The following is a 20,482-nucleotide window of genomic DNA, read 5'->3' as shown; positions in this document are numbered from 1 at the left end:
TCATCCAACTCAGTATCCCGTACCTGCCTTCTCTCCATACCCTCTGATCCCTTTAGCCACAAGGGCCACATCTAACTCCCTCTTAAATATAGCCAATGAACTGGCCTCAAATACCCTCTGTGGCAGAGAGTTCCAGAGATTCACCACTCTCAGTGTGAAAAAAGTTTGGACACGCTAGACTAACCTGGATTTCACTCAATTCCTCCAACTCCTTTGACCCGCGGTCCCCTGCTATTTCCGGCAGATTGTCTTAGTGAAGTGTCTTAGTGAAGACGGAACCAAAGTAGTTATTCAATTGGTCCGCCATATCCTTGTTCCCCATGACCAACTCACCTGTTTCTGACTGCAAGGGACCTACATTTGTTTTAACTAATCTCTTTCTTTTCACATATCTATAAAAACTTTTGCAGTCAGTCTTTATGTTCCCTGCCAGTTTTCTTTCATAATCTATTTTTCCTTTCCTAATTAAGCCCTTTGTCCTCCTCTGCCGGTCTCTGAATTTCTCCCAGTCCTCTGGTATGCTGCTTTTTCTGGCTAATTTGTACGCATCACCCTTCGCTTTGATACTATCCCTGATTTCCCTTGTTATCCACGGATGCACTACCTTCCCTGATTTATTCTTTTGCCAAACTGGGATGAACAATTTTTGTAGTTCATCCATGCAGTCTTTAAATGTCCATTCATATCCACCGTCAACCCTTTTAGAATTAATTGCCAGTCAATCTTGGCCAATTCACGTCTCATACCCTCAAAGTTACCTTTCTTTAAGTTCAGAACCATTGTTTCTGAATTAACAATGTCACTCTCCATCCTAATGAAAAACTCAACCATATTATGGTCACTCTTGCCCAAGGGGGCACGTACAACAAGACTGCTAATTAACCCTTCCTCATTACTCAATACCCAGTCTAAAATAGCCTGCTCTCTCGTTTGTTCCTCTACATGTTGATTTAGATAACTATCCCGCATACATTCCAAGAAATCCTCTTCCTCAGCACCCCTGCCAATTTGATTCACCCAATCTATATGTAGATCTATATGATAGCTTTATAAAGCAGAGCTGGGTACTTTTAGTTCATTCGTTTAACTTATTTAGTTTAGTTTATCGTCACTTGCACCGAGGTGCAGTGATAAGCTTTTTTGTTGCGTGGTATCCAGTCAGCAGAAAGAATATACATGAGTACAATCAAGCCGCCCACAGTGTACAGATACAGAATTAAGGGAATAACGTTCAGTGCAAGATAATGTCCGATTAAAGATAGTGCAAGGGTCTCCAATGATGTAGGTGGGATCAGGCCCGCTCTCTAGTTGGTTATTGCCGCATGTTGTCCACGTGTACTGAGGTACAGTGAAAAGCTTTTCTTGCGTGCTATCTGGTCAAAGAAAGGATTACACATGATTACAATCAAGCCGTCCACAGTGTACAGATAATGGATACATAGATTACATAGAAAATAGGTGCAGGAGTAGGCCATTCGGCCCTTCGAGCCTGCACCGCCATTCAATATGATCATGGCTGATCATCCAACTCAGTATCCTGTACCTGCCTTCTCTCCATACCCCCTGATCCCTTTAGCCACAAGGGCCACATCTAACTCCCTCTTAAATATAGCCAATGAACTGGCCTCAACTACCTTCTGTGGCAGAGAATTCCAGAGATTCACCACCCTCTGTGTGAAAAATGTTTTCCTCATCTCGGTCCTAAAAGATTTCCCCCTTATCCTTAAACTGTGACATGTAGTGCAAGGCAACATAGTGCAAGGCAAGGCAACATACAACATGTAGTGCAAGGCAAAGTCTGATTAAAGATTGTCCGAGAGTCTCCAATGAGGTAGATAGAAGTTCAGGACCGCTCTCTAGTTGGTGATAGTTGCCTGATAACAGCTGGGAAGAAACTGTCCCTGAATCTGGAGGTGTGCGTTTTCACACTTCTGTACCTCTTGCCTGATGGGCGAGGGGAGAAGAGGGAGTGACCGGGGTGGGACTGGTCCTTGATGATACTGCTGGCCTTGCTGAGGCAGCGTGAGGTACAAATGGAGTCAATGGAAGTGAGGTTGGTCTGGGCTGCGTTCCACAATTCTCTGCAATTTCTTGCGGTCTTGGATGGAGCTGTTCCCAAACCATGCTGTGATGCATCCCGATAAAATGCTCTTTACGGCTCATCACAAGGTTGTTGTGGCCTTCTCTGGATATTATTAAGGCAGAGGCAGATAGATTCTTGATAAGTATGGGTGTCGGGTTACGGGGAATAGGTAGGAGAATGGGATTGAGAGGGAAAGATAGATCAGCCATGTTTGAATGGCGGAGTAGACTTAATTCTGCTCTTATCACATGAATCTGTAGAAGTTGGTGAAGATTGTTGGGGAACATGCTGTATCTATTATGCCGTTTGGTTTTGCTCTCCTTTTGTCTCTATACTTGCTCTCTCTATCCCTCCTGACATTTTAAATACCCTTCTGAGGCAACGCCACAGCCACTTTTCATCCTGTTTCGTCCTTCTTGGCTCGGTATCAGCCTTCTACACCTTCTCCTCTGCCTCTGTGTGGAGCTGATGGTGTGGAGACTGAGCTATGAATCTCCAGTCGAGCCATGTAGAAACAAAGATAACGTTGAGAGGGATATGGGCCAAACGTCAGTATGGACGAGTTGGGCCGAAGGTTCCATCACCCAAAAAATATTTCTTCCCAAAATGGACACAGAGTGCTGGAGTAACTCAGCGGGTCAGGCAGCATCTGTTGAGAAAAAGTAATACATGATGTTTCGGGTCTGAAGAAACGTCCTGACCTGTCATCTATCCATGGTGTTCAAGAAGGAACTGCAGATGCTGGAAAATCAAAGATACACAGAAATGCTGGAGAAACTCAGCGGGTGCAGCAGCATCTATAGAGCGAAGGAGATAGGTAACGTTTCGGGCTGAAACCCTTCTTCAGTCTCAGGAAGGGTTTCGGCCCGAAACGTTACCTATCTCCTTCGCTCCATAGATGCTGCTGCACCCGCTGAGTTTCTCCAGCATTTTTGTGTACCCTGTCATCTATCCATGTTCTCCAGAGATGTTGCCTCACCCGCTGAGTTACTCCAGAGCTCTGTCTCTCCAGTGGTGGTGTGTTGGTTATAAAAGCACGGGGGGCTTGGCTTCCATCATTGAGGCCAGAGCCGTGGAATTTTTCAGAGACCTGTTGACGATCTTTCTCGTGGCTCTTGGGGAACGCCGACGGGCGGTTCAGTGTAGCTTGGGCTTCCCATTGACCAAAGATGCGGACAAGTCTGAATTACATTGCCCCAGGGGAATTGGCCGTGTTTAACTTCATTTGCAGTTGGGCGTAAATCTCCCGTCTAAACATTTGCTTCTCTGCTCTAGGTAAAATTAAATATTCGGAGCGAATATACGATGCGTGCATGGATGCTTTTGATTGCCTGCCTTTGGCTGCTCTCATGAACCAGCAGTTCCTGTGTGTACACGGTGGCCTCTCCCCAGAAGTCAACAACTTAGATGACATCAAGAAGGTAAGAGGATGTATCAGCTCACCCTGCAAGTGACCAGCGGTTCCTTCCTCACTTGAGCAGCTTCTGTAAAATGCAGTAACTGCAAGTTGGGATTTTAATTCTCTCACGGACACCACCGAGCTCTCGAGGTTGGTGATCTGATGAGTTGTGCCTCCAGCCACTGCAGCTCTTCAGCTGAACCGCACCGATGGGTGGGGAGTTCCAGAACTGGGCCAGTGTTTATTTTCTGCGTCCAAGATGAGGTGTTCCATACCAGGACATCGGAGGGATTCTTTAGGGAACAGGGGTTCCCCTCTCCCACCACAGATGAGGCCCTCATTAGGATCTCCTCGGTACCCCGCAGCTCCGCCCTTGCTCGCTCTCCCCCCAGTCGCAACAGGGACAGTCCCCCTAGTCCTCACCTTTCACCCCATCAGCCGTCGCATACAGCACATAATCCTCCAACATTTTCGCCACCTCCAACGGGATCCCACTACTAGCCACATCTTCCCATCTCCACCCCCTTGCGCTTTCTGCAGAGACCGTTCCCTCCGGAACTCGTCCCTTCCCACCCAAACCACCCCCTCCCCAGGTACCTTCCCCTGCAACTGCAGGAGATGCAACACCTGTCCCTTTACCTCCCCCCTCGACTCTGTCCAAGGACCCCGACAGTCTTTTCAGGTGGGGCAGAAGTTCACTTGCACCTCCTCCAACCTCGTCTACTGTATCCGCTGTTCCAGGTGTCAGCTTCTGTATCTTGGCGAGACCATCGTTTCGCTGAACAGCTCCGCTCAGTCTGCCTAAACCTACCTGATCTCCCGGTTGCTCAACACTTCAACTCCCCCTCCCATTCCCACACTGACCTTTCTGTCCTGGGCCTCCTCCACTGTCAGAGTGAGGCCCAGCGCAAATTGGAGGAACAGCACCTCATATTTTGCATGAGTAACTTACACCCTAGCGGTATGAATATTGATTTCAAGTCTTTCCCTCTCTCTCCATCCCTCCCCCATCCTAGTTCTCCAACCAGTCTTACATTTTTTGCTCTGTATGCTTCGTTGCCACCTCAAAACTAACAATGATCTATTCTACATTTTGCATGATGTCTCATTATCACACCTTACACTTCCTTATCTCTGTGTCTCCCTCTCTCCTGACTCTCAATCTGAAAAAGGGTCTCAACCCAAAGTGTCACCCATTCCTTCTCTCCAGAGATGCTGCCTGACCCGCTGAGTTACTCCAGCACTTTGGGTCTATCTTCGGTGTAAACCAGCATCTGCAGTTCCTTCCTACACCAGTGTTTAGTTTAGTTTAGAGATACAGTGCGGAAAAACGCCCTTTGCCCCACCGAGTCGGTGCCAACCAGCGATCTCCCCGTACACTAGATGCATGTTATCCCACTTTCTCATCCACATATACACTAGGACTATCACTCATACTGGGGACAATTTACAGAAGACATTTAACCTGCAAACTTGCATGTCTTTGAGATGCGGGAGGAAACCGGAGCACCCAGAGAAATAAATTCCTCCTCATCTTCTTTCTAAAGGTACGTCATTTTAATTCTGAGGCTATTGCCTCTGGACCTAGACTCTCCCACTAGTGGAAACATCCTCTCCACATCCACTCTATCCAGGCCTTTCACTATTCAGTAAGTTTCAATGAGGTGTCCCCTCATCCTCCAAAACAGCCGCTCATCCTTCTAAACCACAGTGCCGTCAAACACTCATTATATGTCAATCCCAGGATCATTCTTGTAAACCTCCTCTGGACACACCTGAATGCTAATACATCCCCCCACAGACGTGGGACCCAAAGATGCATGGTCCCCTTGTCCATTTATTGTACAGAGGCAAATAAATAAATGATGAGTCTTTATCCCTAACATTATGGGAGAGGGCACTGTAGTTTAGTTTCGAGATATAGTGCAGAAACAAGCCCTTTGGCCCACTGAGTCTGCGCCGACCACCAACCTCTACACACCAGGGACAATTTACAATTAAACCAAGCCAATTAACCTACAAACCCGAACATCTTTGGAGTGTGGGAAGAAACCGGAGATCCCAGAGAAAACCCACGCAGGTCACGGGGAGAACGTACGAACTCCGTACAGACTGCACTTGAGGTCAGGATCCAACCTGGGTCTCTGGAACTGTAAGGCAGCAACTCAACCGCTGCGCCACCCCTTATGGCCCATAGTATGCGGCACGGTGGCGCAGCAGTAGATTTGCTGTGTAACAGCACAGGAGACCCAGGTTCCATCCTGACTACGGGTGCTGTCTGTACGGAGTTTGCACCTTCTCCCTATGACCGCGTGGGTTTTCTCCCGGTGCTCCGGTTTCCTCCCACACTCCAAAGACGTGCAGGCTTGTAGGTTAATTGGCTTTTGTAAAAAAAATGGAAAATGTTCCCTAGTGTGTAGGATAGTGGTAGTGTACGGAGTGATCGCTGGTTGGCTCACACTCGGTGGGCTGAAGGCCCTGTTGCCGTGCTGTATCTCTAAAATAAAGTAAAGCTAAAAGTATCTCTCTAAACCCATCCATATATGTGTCCACATATCTTTGAAAAGCCCTAATTGTATCTGCTTCTACAGCCTCCTCAGGCAGCTCGTTCTAGATACGACTACTCTCACATTAAGGTTTAGAATTGTCTCTGTCGTGAAAAAGATTATAAGAGTTCACTTTATCCGTGCCCCTCATGATCTTGTACACCCCACCTTCCTGCGTTGCCTGTTGAGGGCTCATCAGTCGGCGGGGGCGAGAACCTGCACAAAGGCTAGTTGGTCACGGGACCGGGAGGGCGGTGGAGACGTTGGGCACAAGTAGTCGGCCGCTAGGAGAATGGTACTATGTATAAACACTGCTGTAATTTCTACATGGTGAAACCAAAATGTATAAAAATGGCCTTTATTAAAATCTGACAATGTGCACTTTAACCACATGTGATTTTTTCCTATTACAAATCTCAAATTGTGAAGTACAGAGGCAAATAATTAAATGATGGGTCTTTGTCCCAAACATTATGGAGGGCACTGTAAATGAGGGCAAACGGAACTAGCCCATTATGTCGAGGTGGTCGGCATGGAGAATGTGGGCCGAAGGGCCTGTTTCCCTGCTGTGGGAGCAACACCCTCAGCTGGAGTGTGTGCTTGATGTTTTCAGATGCCTATAAGCATTGTGTGGGTGGATTGCTGCAGGCAGTGAGCGGCTCCTCTGCTGCCTGCATCAGTGCAAAGTGGCAGGTGGGCTGTGTTCGTGATGCTCCTGGTATCCCAGCACCAGCCTGCTGTGTGGAGGTGGCTTTGATTCAATTCCAGGTACTTCCCTTGTCACGGAGATAATTACAAATGTTGATGTGGGATGTTTCTTATTGGATTTAAAACAAAATCCAAAACAAGTTTTTAACTTTGCAGCACAGTGGTGCAAGGGTAGAGTTGCTGCCTCACAGCGCCAGTTATCCAGGTTCCATCCTGACCACGGGTGCTGTCTGTATGGAGTTTGCACGTTCTCCCCGTGACCGTGTGGGTTACCTCCGGGTGCCCCAGTTTCCTCCCACATCCCAAAGATCTGTCAGCATGTAGATTAATTAGCCTCTGTAAATCGCCCCTCGTGTGTAGGGAGTGGATGAGCAAGTGGGATAACATAGAACTAGTGTGCGGGGTGATCACTGGTCGGCGTGGACTCGCTGAAGAGCCTGTTTCCATGCTGTATCTCTAAGCAAAGTAAACTAACGATTAGTGCATTCCTGTGGGACAGCTGGCTTTAATGGGAATTGAGAACCTGCATCGTACATTCCTACATCGTAATACTTCAAGGACTAAAGAATGAGCTAAAAGCATGTGGTGGCTTCCCAAGCTAATGATGTCCCAAGTGATGTGCCTGCTCGCTGTAGAATGTAGCTTTGTGCCCAGGCCGGAGGGAGTTCCCTTCAGCTCCAGTACCTTGCTGTGTGTAGCCTGATACTCACCCCTTCTCACAGTGCCCGATGAACACAGTGGGTGCAATTATAGCAAGCACTCAGTCAGCTTGTGTGTGTGTCCGTTCATAGAATCAGAGTCATACTGCATACTCCACACACTGTGTTGCTTCCAAGAGTTGTTAGGTGGAATCAAAGCAGGGCTGGTGTGTTGTCAGCAGGTCAGCCAGTATGGATGGAGGAAAGAGGTCGGGACCCTTCAATGTCACCTGTCCATTACCTCCAGAGATGACTCCTGACCTGCCATGTTTGCTTCAAGTCCCTTCGGCCAACTCGACCAAGATGCCACCTCCAAACTAGTCCCATCCCTACGTTTGGCCCGTTTCCTTCTAATGCCCCTGTCCCACTTAGGAAACCTGAACGGAAACCTCTGGAGACTTTGCGCCCCACCCAAGGTTTCCGTGCGTTTCCCGGAGGTTTTTGTCAGTCTCCCTAATGGTCGAAAGTGGTTTCCGCTTCTTCTATGTTCCGGCGATTATTTCAAAAAATTCAAAACCAGTCATGACTAAAAATAGGTTGCCGTTTTAAAAATCGGTAATTTTTTAGTTGAAGCCGGTTGCGATGCTAGTTGAAGGTGGTTGCTGGAGGTTGCAGGTGGTTGCTGGAGGTTGCAGGTGGTTGCCGGAGGTTGCACGTAGTGGAAGGTAATGCACAGAAACCTTGGGTGGGGCGCAAAGTCTCCAGAGGTTTCCGTTCAGGTTTCCTAAGTGGGACAGGGGCATAAACCTTTCATATCCATGTACCTGCCCCCCGTGTCCTTGAAATGTTGTTGCAGTACCAGCCTCAACTACCTCCTTTGGCAGCTCGTTCCATACACCCACCACCCTCTGAGTGAAAAGGTTGCTCCTCAGGCTCCTATTAAATCTTTCCCCTCTCACCTTAAACCCATGTCCTCAGGTTCTTGATTTCACTACCCTTGGTAATAGATTGTATGGATTCATCCTATCTATTCCTCTCAAAGAAATTTTGCATCCCTAGAAGACCACCCCTTAGTTTCTTGCACTCCAAGGACATTGTATACCATTGACAAGCTGGGAGCCATGTTGGCTCGTGCACCAAAGCAGACATACAGAAGATAGACACAAACAGCCGGGGTAACTCAGCGGGACAGGCAGCATCTCTGGAGAGAAGGAATGGGTGACGTTTCTGGTTGAGACTTGAATCTGAAGAAGGGTCTCGACCCAAAACTTCGCCTATTCTTTTTATCCAGAGATGCTGCCTGACCCGCTGAGTTACTCCAGCTTTTTGTGTCTATCTTCTGTATGTCTGCTTTGGTGCACGAGCCAACATGACTCCCAGCTTGTCAATGGTATACAATGTCTTGGTCTGTCATGTGCAGGACTCTTTGTCAGCTGGCAACATCTGAAGAGTTGACTCTTCAATCGGAGAAGGCGCTGTCCTGAACGGCTGCCTGTCCTGCAGCTGTCCGTTTTTTTCCCCTTCTTTTTTATTATTTTTAGTACGTTGAGTGTGCAGTCAGGGGGCCTAATCTTTTTATGTGTGGGGGGTGGTGGGGGGGAAGGGGGAAACTGCTTTTCGAGTCCCTACCTGGTCGGAGGGGTTGCCTTCCTCCGAGCAGCGACTTAGACCTGTCCTTGCGGCCTACCAGCGGGTCCTGGAGCGACGTTTCCCTGAGGGGACCGGGCCAGAACATTGGCTTTGGCGGCGGCGCAGAACATCGGCTTTGGCGGCGGCGCAGCGCTGGAGCGCTATTGCGGAGCGGGCGATGCCTTTCCTGGGTCGCCGCGCTGGAACTCCAGTATGCTGGGACCGCAGATGAGAACATCGTGGAGCCGCGATTCTGTGGAGCGGCCAGCTGCGGCGCTGAACTTTACATCCCGGAGCCTGGGATCTCTTGCCGAGATCGCCAGTGTGCGGAGCTCCGTCCGGCGCGGTCTGTTGGCTTGGAGGCCGCGGGCTCCGGTGGGAAGGCGGCCGTTCCTGGCACCCCAAGCCGCTGGGGGTTCTCCCGACGCCGAAGCACCATCACCCGGCGAGAACATCGGGCGCCGTGGCGGCGACTGTGGAGGCCTCAATAGGCCCGACTTTGGGTGGACAAGAGGATGGGGACTGGACTTTGTGCCTTCCCCCACAGTGGGAATCACTGTGGGGGGATGTTTTTGTGTTGAACTTCTTTTTGAATCTATGTTGTATTTTTATTAGTGTGCTGCAAGGACATCAGAATTTCCCCTGAATAAGGGGATTAATAAAGTTTAATCTAATCTAATCGTACATCCCCTGGATGGGAGAGTTAAAGCAGTGTTTGTAGTTCCAAATTATATCTGTGTCAATACACGCTGGCTCCATATTGTTACTCACAGGGCTGTACAGCACGGAAACAGGCCATTCAGCCCACTTTGTCCATGTTGGCATTCAGGGCCTGTCCCTCTTGCCTGCATTTGGGCCACATCCCTCTAAACCCTTCCCAACCATATATTTGTCCAAATTTCTTATAATTATAACTGCTTCTAAAGCTACCTCTGGCAGCTCATTCCAGATACACTCTCTGAGAGAAAAAGGATAGCCCTGAGCTTCCTCTTAAATGTCTCCCCTCTCACCTTAAGCCTGCGCCCTCTAATTTTAGAATCCTCTACCCTGGGGGAAAAAGACTGTGAGTGTTCACGTTATCCATGCCCCTCATGATATTGTTCACCTCAATAAGGTCACCCCTCAGCCTCCTACCCTCCAAAGAGAAAAGTCTCAGCCGATGCAACCTCCCCCTATATCATGAAGTCTAGTACGTTCATGTCAGAGGAGCAGAGTTAGGCCATTCAACTCATCGAGTCCACTCTGCCATTCAATCACAGCTGATCTATCTCTCCCTCTCAACCCCATTCTCCTGCCTTCTCCCCCCAACATTCGACACCCGCACTAATGAAGAACCTGTCTATCTTTTGCTTTACAAATACCCACTGACTTGGCCTCCAATGAATTCCACAGATACTCTCCCACCCAGCAATTAGTTTTTCTGTGCTGAATGTCCACTGTCGGCCATGTGCAAGCCGTGGGGACTGTTGATTCCAAGAACGCTCATCTCATTTGCCTGTTTGTGTGGAGGTAATAAGTCTCTGCCAGCGCTCCAATCTGCACGACCATCAATATTTATGAGTTTGCTTTATTTTAAGATTTATTGAAGTTCTTTAATGTGACAGCGTGGATGAATTATTTAATGCCTGCAGCCAGTTAACTGTGTCGAGACCTGTTTGTTATTGCACCTGAATTAGTACGCTGAAAGATAGCAAAGCCCCTGGACTGGAGAAATGCCGACACATCTTCGAGACTGGTTGTAATGAAACGTATAGCACTAATGATACAGTGTGTCATGAGTAGAATTTGGGGAAAGCATTTTTAATGAGGCTGTCTTCATTTGCAGAATGTGCATTGATTCTCCAGTGAGGACACAAATTGCTGGAGGATATAGTGGAATCTGCGGTGGATTAGTATCTGGCAGGAATTCTAGAACGTCTGCTCCCCCGTGCTGTCCTTCCTGCTGTCTATTACTCTTTAATCACTCATATCATAAGTGATAGGAGTAGAATTAGGCCATTCGGCCCATCGAGTCCACTCCGCTATTCAATCATGGCTGATCTATCTCTCTTCCTCTCAACACCATTCTCCTGCCTTCTCCCTGTAACTTTTGAAGTTCCCAGCGTGGTGAGCTCCTGGATGTCCACAGCAGATGGTTCCAGGTCGATCTGTTTGTAGTGATCCTCATAACCTCAAGGTGAGAGGGAGGGTGTAAGGTTAAAGGAGATGTGTGAGGCAAGTTTTATTACAAGTGTATGGAACGCGCTGCCAGGGGTGAAGGTGGAGGCAGATATGATAACTGATAGTTTAAGAGGTTTTTGGATGGGCCCGTAGATATGTGGGGAATGGAAGCATTTGGATTATGTGCAAGCAGATGGAGAATCACAACTCAGCCGTCAGAAAGTTGAAATCTCATAGGTAGACAAAAATGCTGGAGAAACTAAGCGGGTGAGGCAGCATCCATGGAGCGAAGGAAATAGGCGGCGTTTCAGGTCGAGACGTATGTCGCGTGAACAGCTGACAACCCGGTCACGGTGGTGCAGCGGTAGAGTTGCTGCCTTACAGCGAATGCAGCGCCGGAGACCCGGGTTCCATCCTGACTATGGGTGCTGTCCGTACGGAGTTTGAACGTTCTCCCCGTGACCTGCGCGGATCTTCACCGAGGTCTTCGGTTTCCTCTCACACTCCAAAGACATACAGGTTTTAATGGGCTTGGTAAATGTAAAAATTGTCCCTAGTGGGTGTAGGATTGTGTTAATGTGCGGGGATCGCTGGTCAGCGTGGACCCGGTGGGCCGAAGGGCCTGTTTCCGCGCTGTACCGCTAAACTAAACTAAACTAAAACCAGCTATATCAACGTCAGTCTGAAGAAGGATCTCGACCCGAAACGTCACCTATTCCTTCGCTCCATAGATGCTGCATCACCCCCGCTGAGTTTCTCCAGCATAATTGTCTACCTTCGATTTTTCCAGCATCTGCAGTTCCTTCTTAAACAACTCAACGTTGGTTTCTTATATTTCAAATAACCTCTGCATCCCTTCCCCCACCCCTCCCCCACCTCGTTGTCCTCCTAGTTCGAAAACAGACACAACATGCTGGAGTAACTCAGCGGGTCAGGCAGCATCTGTGGAGAACATGGACACAGAGTGCTGGAGTAACTCAGCGGGTCAGGCAGCATCTGTGGAGAACATGGACACAGAGTGCTGGAGTAACTCAGCGGGTCAGGCAGCATCTCTGGAGAAAAGGAAGTGACATTTCAGGTCGAGACCTGCTAGTTCCACTGTTCACATCCTCGTATCCCTGTCGTTAACACATCTTCCCCAGCCAACAATGGGCCATTATGGGTTCCACCCTTCCTGAGGTCATCTGTTGCCGGCCCGGTTTTGTTCTGGCCTTCTCTATCTTTGAGTCTGAAGAAAGGTTCCGACCTGTTCCGTTTTCCACGAATGCCGCCTGACCCGCTGAGTTACTCCAGCATTTTGTGTGTCTCCTCAGCTGACAGTCGGTCTTGACCCGATAGACCATCAGACTTTTGTATGACCATTCCCCTCCACAGATGCTGCCTGACCCAGTTTGTGGGGGGGAAAAGCAATGATATCTGTGTACTAGGTCAGAGGGAGGGTTTAAAGTGTATAATGCAGAACATCCCTTCTGTTCCCTGAATTCCACTGTTGTGATCTTGTCTCATCTCACGCTACCCATTGCAGGTAAAGGTAGCTTTAGACTTTAGAGATACAGAGTGGAAACAGATCCATTCGGCCTGGCCAGCTCCATATTCTAGCACTATCCTACACACTAGGGATCATTTTACCGAAGCCAATTCACCTACAAATTTACACCTTTGGAGTGTTGTGGGAAACCAGAGCACTCCATCATCAAGTTTGCTGATGACATTGTGGTGGTGGCCTGATCTCCGATAACGACGAGAAGGTGGCTGATCTGGCACTCTGGTGTCAGAACAACAGCCTCCTCTTGAATGTCACAAAAACTAAGGAGCTGATTGTGGAATTTAGAAGGCCACAATATCCGAGGACGTACACGCCACTGGAGATAAATGGGACTACTGTGGATAGGGTGAGCTGCTTTAAATACCTGGGTGTCCACATCACAGAGGATCTGACATGGACAACACACTGTCGCACTGGTGAGAAAGGCAAGGCAGCGCCTTTACCACCTCAGGCAGCTGAGGAAATTCAGAGTCTCTCTGAGGATCCTTCAGTGCTTCTACTCTAGAGCTGTAGAAAGCATCTTGTCCGGCAACATCACAATCTGGTTTGGGAACAATTCTGCCCAGGACAGGAAGGCTCTGCAGAGAGTAGTGTGTTCGGCCGAACGCACTATGGGAACTACACTCGCCCCCCTGCAGGACCTATACACCAGGAGGTGCAGATCCAGAGCCAGCAAGATCATGAAGGACCCCTACTATCCCAGCAACGGACTGTTACAGCTGCTACGGTCAGGCAAGCGCCTCCGCTGTCATGCTGTGAAAACAGAGGGGATGAGACAGAGTTTCTTCCCACAGGCCATCAGGACTGTAAACTCTTTTCTCACCAGCGACTAATTTATTGTTGTGCTGTGTCTCTTGTGAAAAATTATTTTCTAACATGTAAATACTGATTCTGTTCTACTCTGTTCTGTAGTTTTTGCACAATTCGCAGGCATTGGCACTTTCATTTCACTGCACATCTTGCATGTGTATGTGACAAATAAAGTTGACTTGACTTGACTTGACACCCGGAGAAAACCCCCACACAGTCACGGGGAGAACGTACAAACTCCATACAGACAGCACCCGAGGTCAGGATCGAACCCGGGTCTCTGGTGCTGTGAGGCAGCAACTCTACCCGTGCTACTGTTGCTGAACCTCCTCGTCAGAAACATCACAACAAGGCTAACCCTCTGCATCAGTCTTCTCCGTTCAAATGAGTGAAATGGGGGGTTTATCCTCGCACTGAGACTGTAGCACCACTTGTGAAGTGCATGTCTTTTGTCTACATTATAGTCAATGTTTTTAATCTGTCTTTTCTTCTTTGTAGTTAGATCGATTCAAAGAGCCCCCTGCTTACGGACCCATGTGTGACTTGTTGTGGTCGGACCCACTAGAAGACTTTGGCAATGAAAAGTCACAGGAGCACTTTACTCACAACACAGTCCGAGGCTGTTCTTACTTTTACAGGTAAGAGGGCTGTTTCTCAGCATTCTTTGTCTGCGGAACCCTTTGGTTTCTTGTTTGCCGCATTTGACTTCTGCCTTGGGCCATAATCCAGAGGTTAAGCCAGACCTACAAGAGTCTAGCAAGGGAGTACTCTCGCATGCAAAGTATGATTAAAATCAGATCAAGGCTCTAAGGGGGAGGTTGGGATTATTTGCACTTCAGATTTTAGAGATACAGCCAACCAGCGATCGCGCCATACACTAGCACTATCCTACACACGAGGGACAATTTATCAAAGCCAGTCAACCTACAAACCTGTACATCTCCGGAGCACCCTGAGAAAACCCACGCGGTCACGAGGAGAACGTACAAATTCCGTACAGACAGGATCGAATCCCAGAACTCTGGCGCTGTGAGGCAGCAACTCTACAACTACGCCACTGTGCTACCCCTACTGCATGCAAAGTATGGTTTAAATTAGCTCAAGGCTGTAAGAGGGAGGTTGGGATGATGTGAGAATAGAGAGGTGGATCAATCAGACGCTTTATTCATGATTCTAAATCTGTGTTGGATGTTTTTAGACCAGGGTGTTAAGGGATTATGGAGGCAAGGAATGTGGTGGAAGGAATGAGGATATCGATCAGCCCTGATCTCACTGAATACTAGAACAGGCTTGAGGGCTCTCATGAATTACAATAAATCTTGGATCAATTGTTCATTTTAAACCTGATATTGATAGATCTTAGGAAGGGGGCCCGACCTGAAACGTCACCACGGATGCTGCCTGACCAGCTGAGTTACTCATTGGGTATTTTTAAAGCAGAGATAGACAGGTTCGTGATTGGTAAGGGCATCAGATGTTATGGGGAGAAGGCAGGAGAATGGGATTGAGAGGGAAAGATAAATCAGCCATGGTTGAATAACGGAGTAGACTCGATGGACAGAATGGCCTAATTCTGCTCCTGTGACTTCAGCACTTTGTGTCTTTTAAGCAGGTGCATGGATAGGATAAGTTTTGTGGGTTATGGGCCACAGCTGGGACTAGTGTAGATGGGGGCATGTTGGTTAGCATGGGCAGTTTGGGCCGAAGGGCCTGTTTACACGCTGTATGCCTATGACCCTTCTGTGAATCAAGGGTATTAGAATATAAAACAAACTTGAGTAGGTGGATTGAGGTGATGGGGCAATTGTGTGCGGTAGAACTTGTACCTGTTGCCAAACCCACTCTCAGAATGCCTGGAGTGGTTGCAGCTCTCCCCATGAGAAGGCATCTTGACCTTAGAGGAGCTCAGCGTGGATGTATTCGAATGTTCCACACACCAATAATCAGATGTACATTAGATGTACTTCTGGAGAGGTCATGTTGTAATTGACATTTTTTTGAATGTATTTTTAAAGTTTTTCTTGCAGAGGTAATTATATTGCAAAATGGATTGGCAAGGACATAGGTGGCTTTTACACTTAGATGAAGGCTCTGAGAGGGAGGTTTAGGTGATGTGAGGATGATGAAGGTGGTAGTGCCACAGACCCAGGTTCAATCCAGACCTCAGGTGCTGTTGGTGTGATGTTTGCACGTTCTCCCTGTGACGGCGTGGGTTTTCTCCGGGTGCTCCGGTTTCATCCCACATCCCAAAGACGTGCGGGTTTGTAGGTTAATTGGCCTTTGTAGATTTCCCCCTCGTGTCTACTGTGGAGCATTCTGGACAATACAGCTCACCCCCTCCATGACACACTGGTCAACCTGAGGAGCATCTTCAGCAACAGACTGGTTCCACCAAGATGCAGCACAGAACGCCACAGGAGATCCTTCTTCCCTGTGGCTATCAAACTGTACAACTCCTCCCCCTTCTGTCGTGGGGTAGACTGACCCCCCCCTACTAAGTGGGACAACATAGAACCGGTGTGAACAGGTGATCGACGATCGGCGTGGACTTGGTGAGCTGAAGGGCCTGTTTCCATGCTGTATCTCTAAACTAAACTTAACTGCAGGTCAAAGATAGACACAAAGTGCTGGAGTAACTCAGCAGGTCAGACAGCATCTCTGGAGAAAAAGAGTAGGTGACGTTTTGGGACATAGAAACATAGAAAAATATGTGCAGGAGTCGGCCATTCTGCCCTTCGAGCCAGCCATTCAATATGATCATGGCTGATCATCTAAAATCAGTACCCCGTTCCTGGTTTTCCCCTATAATCCCTTGATTCCTTTAGCCCTAAGAGCTAAATCTAACTCTTAAGGGTCGGGACCCTTAGACAATAGACCACAGACAATAGGTGCAGGAGTAGGCCATTTGGTCCTTCGAGCCAGCACCGCCATTCAATGTGATCATGGCTGATCATCCACAATCTGTACCCTCTTCCTGCCTTCTCCCCATATCCCTTGATTCTGCTACTTTTAAGAGGTCTATCTAACTCTCTTGAAAGCATCCAGAGAATGCAGAGAATTCCACACTCACAACTCTCTGTGTGAAAAAGTATTACCACATCTCCGCTCTAAATGGCTTACCCCATATTCTTAAACTTGCATGCAGGTACTGCAGGCAGTGAAGAAAGCGAATGGCATGTTGGCCTTTATAACAAGGGGAGTTGAATATAGGAGCAAATATGTCCTTCTGCAGTTGTACAGGGCCCTAGTGAGTGCAGTTTTGGTCCCCTAATTTGAGGAAGGACATTCTTGCTATTGAGGGAGTACAGCGTAGGTTTACAAGTTTAATTCCCGGGATGGCAGGACTGTCATATGCTGAGAGAATGGAGCGGCTGGGCTTGTATACTCTGGATTTTAGAAGGATGAGAGGGTATCTCATTGAAACATAAAAGCTTATTAAGGGTTTATCTACGCTGCACTCCCTCAATAGCAAGGATGAATCTTCAGATTCATTCTATCCATTTTATCCAGAGATTCTACCTGACTGCTGAGTTACTCCAGCACTTTGTGCCTATTTTCGGTATGAACCAGCATCCGCAGTTCTTTGTTTCTACATTTTGACTATGGGTCATCTGTTTAATGGTGAGACACACACACACACTCTCTCTCCAGATTGTGAGACTTGTCTGGCATTAGGTTATCTAAATGACTGTTGGATGGGATTCAAACCATGTTGCTGTAAAACTGAAGCGTAAGGTATAAACTGTGCATATAAACATGAATCTGGGAGATGCGAATTCTTTCACAACTTTGTCAGCATCACTGTGCGAGTCTGTCAGAAGGTTGGTGGACGGAGGAAGGAATTGAACGGAATTCAAGTGTGGGTGGATCCCAGAAGCACTGCTGCCCCTCGGTTCCTCTGTATAATCACAGCCCACAAAACCCCCTGTGCTGTCCTGGATTAACATGCACAGTGTGTTCTTTCTCCCAGATTGACTTAAAACAAGCACAGGGATAAATGTGGTAGTCGTGAACGAGAGGATGGGATCAGTAATGAAGCAGCACGTTTAGTTTTGGGTGGGCGGTTTGAAAGGGCAGAGAGTGGTTATAACAGCCTAGAGCTAGGTCAAAGTGTGGGTGGTCCTGGCCATGACTCACCTGATTCCTCCCACCCTTTCCCCCATCAGCACAGCCAGGGCAGGAGGACAATGGAACCGTCTCCACCTGCCCGCTGGAGTGCAGTCAGCATCAAACAGGCTGTCCCTGCCACAGGTCACTGTTTAGTTCAGCATTTTACAGCTTGAGTGGGATCTGGGCCAAATGCAGGCAGGTGGGACGAGTGTAGCTGGGACATGTTGGTCGGTGTGGGCAAGTGGGGCCAAAGGGTCTGTTTTCACGCTGTATCACTCTGTGACTATAGTCACGTATACGATGGCGCAGCCTGACTGTGGGTGCTGTCTGTAAGGTGTTTGTACCCTCTCCCTGTGAGTGAGTTTTAACGAGGTTCTCCGGTTTTCAACCACACTCCAAAGACGTACAGAGTTTGTAGGTGAATTGACCGATAAAATGATCCCTCTTGCATAGGATAGTGCTAGTGTACGGGGTGATCACAGGTCGGTAAGGACACGATGGGCTGAAGGACCTTTTTCCAAGCTGTATCTCTAAAGCATATAGTAAAGTGTACCGAGGTACAGTGAAAGCTGTTTTGTTGCGTGCTGTTCAGTCAGCAGAAAGACTATACATGATTACAATGTACACAGTGTACAGATACAGGATAAAGGGAATAACGTTTAGTGCAAGATAAAGTCCAGTGGTCTGATTAAAGATAGATCAAAGCCTCCAATGAGGTAGATGGTAGTTCAGGACCTCTCTCTAGTTGGTGATAGGATGATTCAGTTGCCTGTTGACAGCTGGGAAGAAACTGTCCCTGAATCTGGAGGTGTGCGTTTTCACACTCCTGTACCTCATGCCTGATGGGAGAGGGGAGAAGAGGGGGTGAGACTGGTCCTTGATTATGCTGCTGGCCTTGCCCAGGCAGCGTGAAGTGTAGATGGAGTCGATGGAAGGGAGGTTGGTTGGTGTGTACAAGACGGCTCCTGTCTGTGGCGACTCATCCAATATAGTAGTTCTCAGCTTACCTGTATGAAAGGAACAGCAGAAACCAGCGCTGCAACTGACAAGCTGCTGATGCATTTCAACGAATTAGCCCTATTGCGATCTCCCGGCAGCAACGGAGCTGCTGACTAAGGGAATTCCCGATCACAGGGGAATCCCCGACCTGGTGGAGGATCGCAGGAACAGTAAGTACTGTACCTGGAAACACCGCGGAGGCCTCCATGGTGTCCAGAAACATGGCCGGCGGGCCGGGCGGGTGTTCGGCAGCTGTGGCAGGGCTTGAATGCCATCACCTCCTACAAGGCGAAATCAGGAGGCAGCTCAAACGACAGCAAAGCATTACTCCCTGACGAGCTCAACACGTTCTACACACGGTTCGGTAGGGAGAACACTGACGTGCCTTCCCGAGCCCCCATACGCCCTGACGGTGTTATAGTCACAGTCACAGAGGCCGACATCAGAAGATCCTTCAGGGCGGTGAACCCTCGGAAAGCGCCTGGACCTGATGGTATACCCGGTCGAGTTCTAAAAACCTGTGTAGACCAACTGCCTGGAGCGGACATTTTCAGCCTCTCTGTACTGAGGTCTGAGGTTCCCTCCTGCTTTAAGAGGCCATCAATAATACCAGTGCCCAAGAAGAGTAAGGTGACGTGCCTCAATGACTATCGACCAGTGGCACTAACATCCGTGGGGATGAAGTGCTTTGAGAGGTTGGTTATGGTGGATATCAACTCCTACCTCAACAAGAACCTCGACCCACTACAGTTTGCCTACCGTCACAACAGGTCAACGGAGGATGCAATCTCACTGGCTCTCCACTCCACACTGGACCACTTGGACAATAAAAACACTTACGTCAGGCTGTTGTTAATAAACTACAGCTCGGCATTTAATACCATCATCCCCTCCAAGCTGGTTACCAGCTGGGGCTGCTCCTTGCCTTCTGGCTGCATTTCTCACCCACCATCCTCACTTTGGACACCCTGTGTGTATGGGACGGAGGGTAGGGTGGAAGATGTCCTGGTTGGTGCTCCTGGGCCTAAGCCAAGCTGCCATTCGCGGATTCACGGCGCCCAGGCGGAAGAGGCCTACTAACCGAGCCGGCTCTGACCTGCCCTTTTCCGGGGTTACTCCGTGCCGGGTGGTGTGAGAGGGACTATACGCGCTGTCACGGGCACCCTGGGGATTTCGGGACCGCTGGGCACCGCGGGGGTTGAATGCATCCTTGACAAGGATGTAACATAGTTGTATAATAGTTTTATATTTGTTTCTGTATTATGGTGGTGTGTTTTTGTTTTATTGTATTGTAAATTATTTAATATTTTAATATTTTTTGATTAATAAAGATAAATAAAAAAAAAAAAAAAAAGCTGGTTACCAAGCTCACGGAACTGGGTCTCTGCGCATCCCTCTGCAATTGGATCCTCGACTTCCTCATCCACAGACCACAGTCTGTTGAATTGGCAGAAAAACTTCATTCCTCATACAATTCAGTACGGGAGCACCTCAAGGCTGTGTGCTCAGCCCCCTGCTCTACTCACTCTATACTCATGACTGTGTAGCCGGACACTAGTGCGAACTCCATCTTCAAGTTCGCGACGACACCACCGTTGTTGGACGAATTACAGATGTGATGAGTCAGAGTATAGAAGTGAGATCGACCGATTGACCAAATGGTGCCAGCACAACAACCTGGCTCTCAATACAGTAAAACCAATGAACTGATTGTGGACTTTGGAGAGGAAGGATGAGGACTCACAATCCTGTTTCGATCGACGGACGATGGTGGAGAGAGTCAAAAACGTCAAATTCCTGGGCGTGCATATTTCCGAAGATCTTTCCTGGACCCAGCACACTAGATGCAAATAT

At 48.4% G+C, this 20,482-nt stretch overlaps 1 protein-coding gene across 3 annotated transcripts in view; it reads left to right on the top strand.

The window, feature by feature from the left end:
• Window positions 1-20,482, top strand: part of LOC116972453 (serine/threonine-protein phosphatase 2B catalytic subunit alpha isoform-like) — a 331,076-nt gene that overhangs the window by 254,213 nt on the left and 56,381 nt on the right. For all 3 annotated transcript variants that reach the window (XM_033020185.1, XM_033020193.1, XM_033020176.1), the window contains 2 exons: window positions 3,359-3,504; window positions 14,018-14,157. In XM_033020185.1, coding sequence (XP_032876076.1) covers window positions 3,359-3,504; window positions 14,018-14,157 — 286 coding nt within the window. The remainder of the gene's footprint in view (window positions 1-3,358; window positions 3,505-14,017; window positions 14,158-20,482) is intronic.

The sequence above is a fragment of the Amblyraja radiata genome, chromosome 1 (genome assembly GCF_010909765.2).
Source record: "Amblyraja radiata isolate CabotCenter1 chromosome 1, sAmbRad1.1.pri, whole genome shotgun sequence".
Classification (NCBI taxonomy): Eukaryota; Metazoa; Chordata; class Chondrichthyes; order Rajiformes; family Rajidae; genus Amblyraja; species Amblyraja radiata.
Note: the sequence above shows the minus strand (reverse complement) of the source record. Positions and strands in the feature narration are given on the sequence as shown.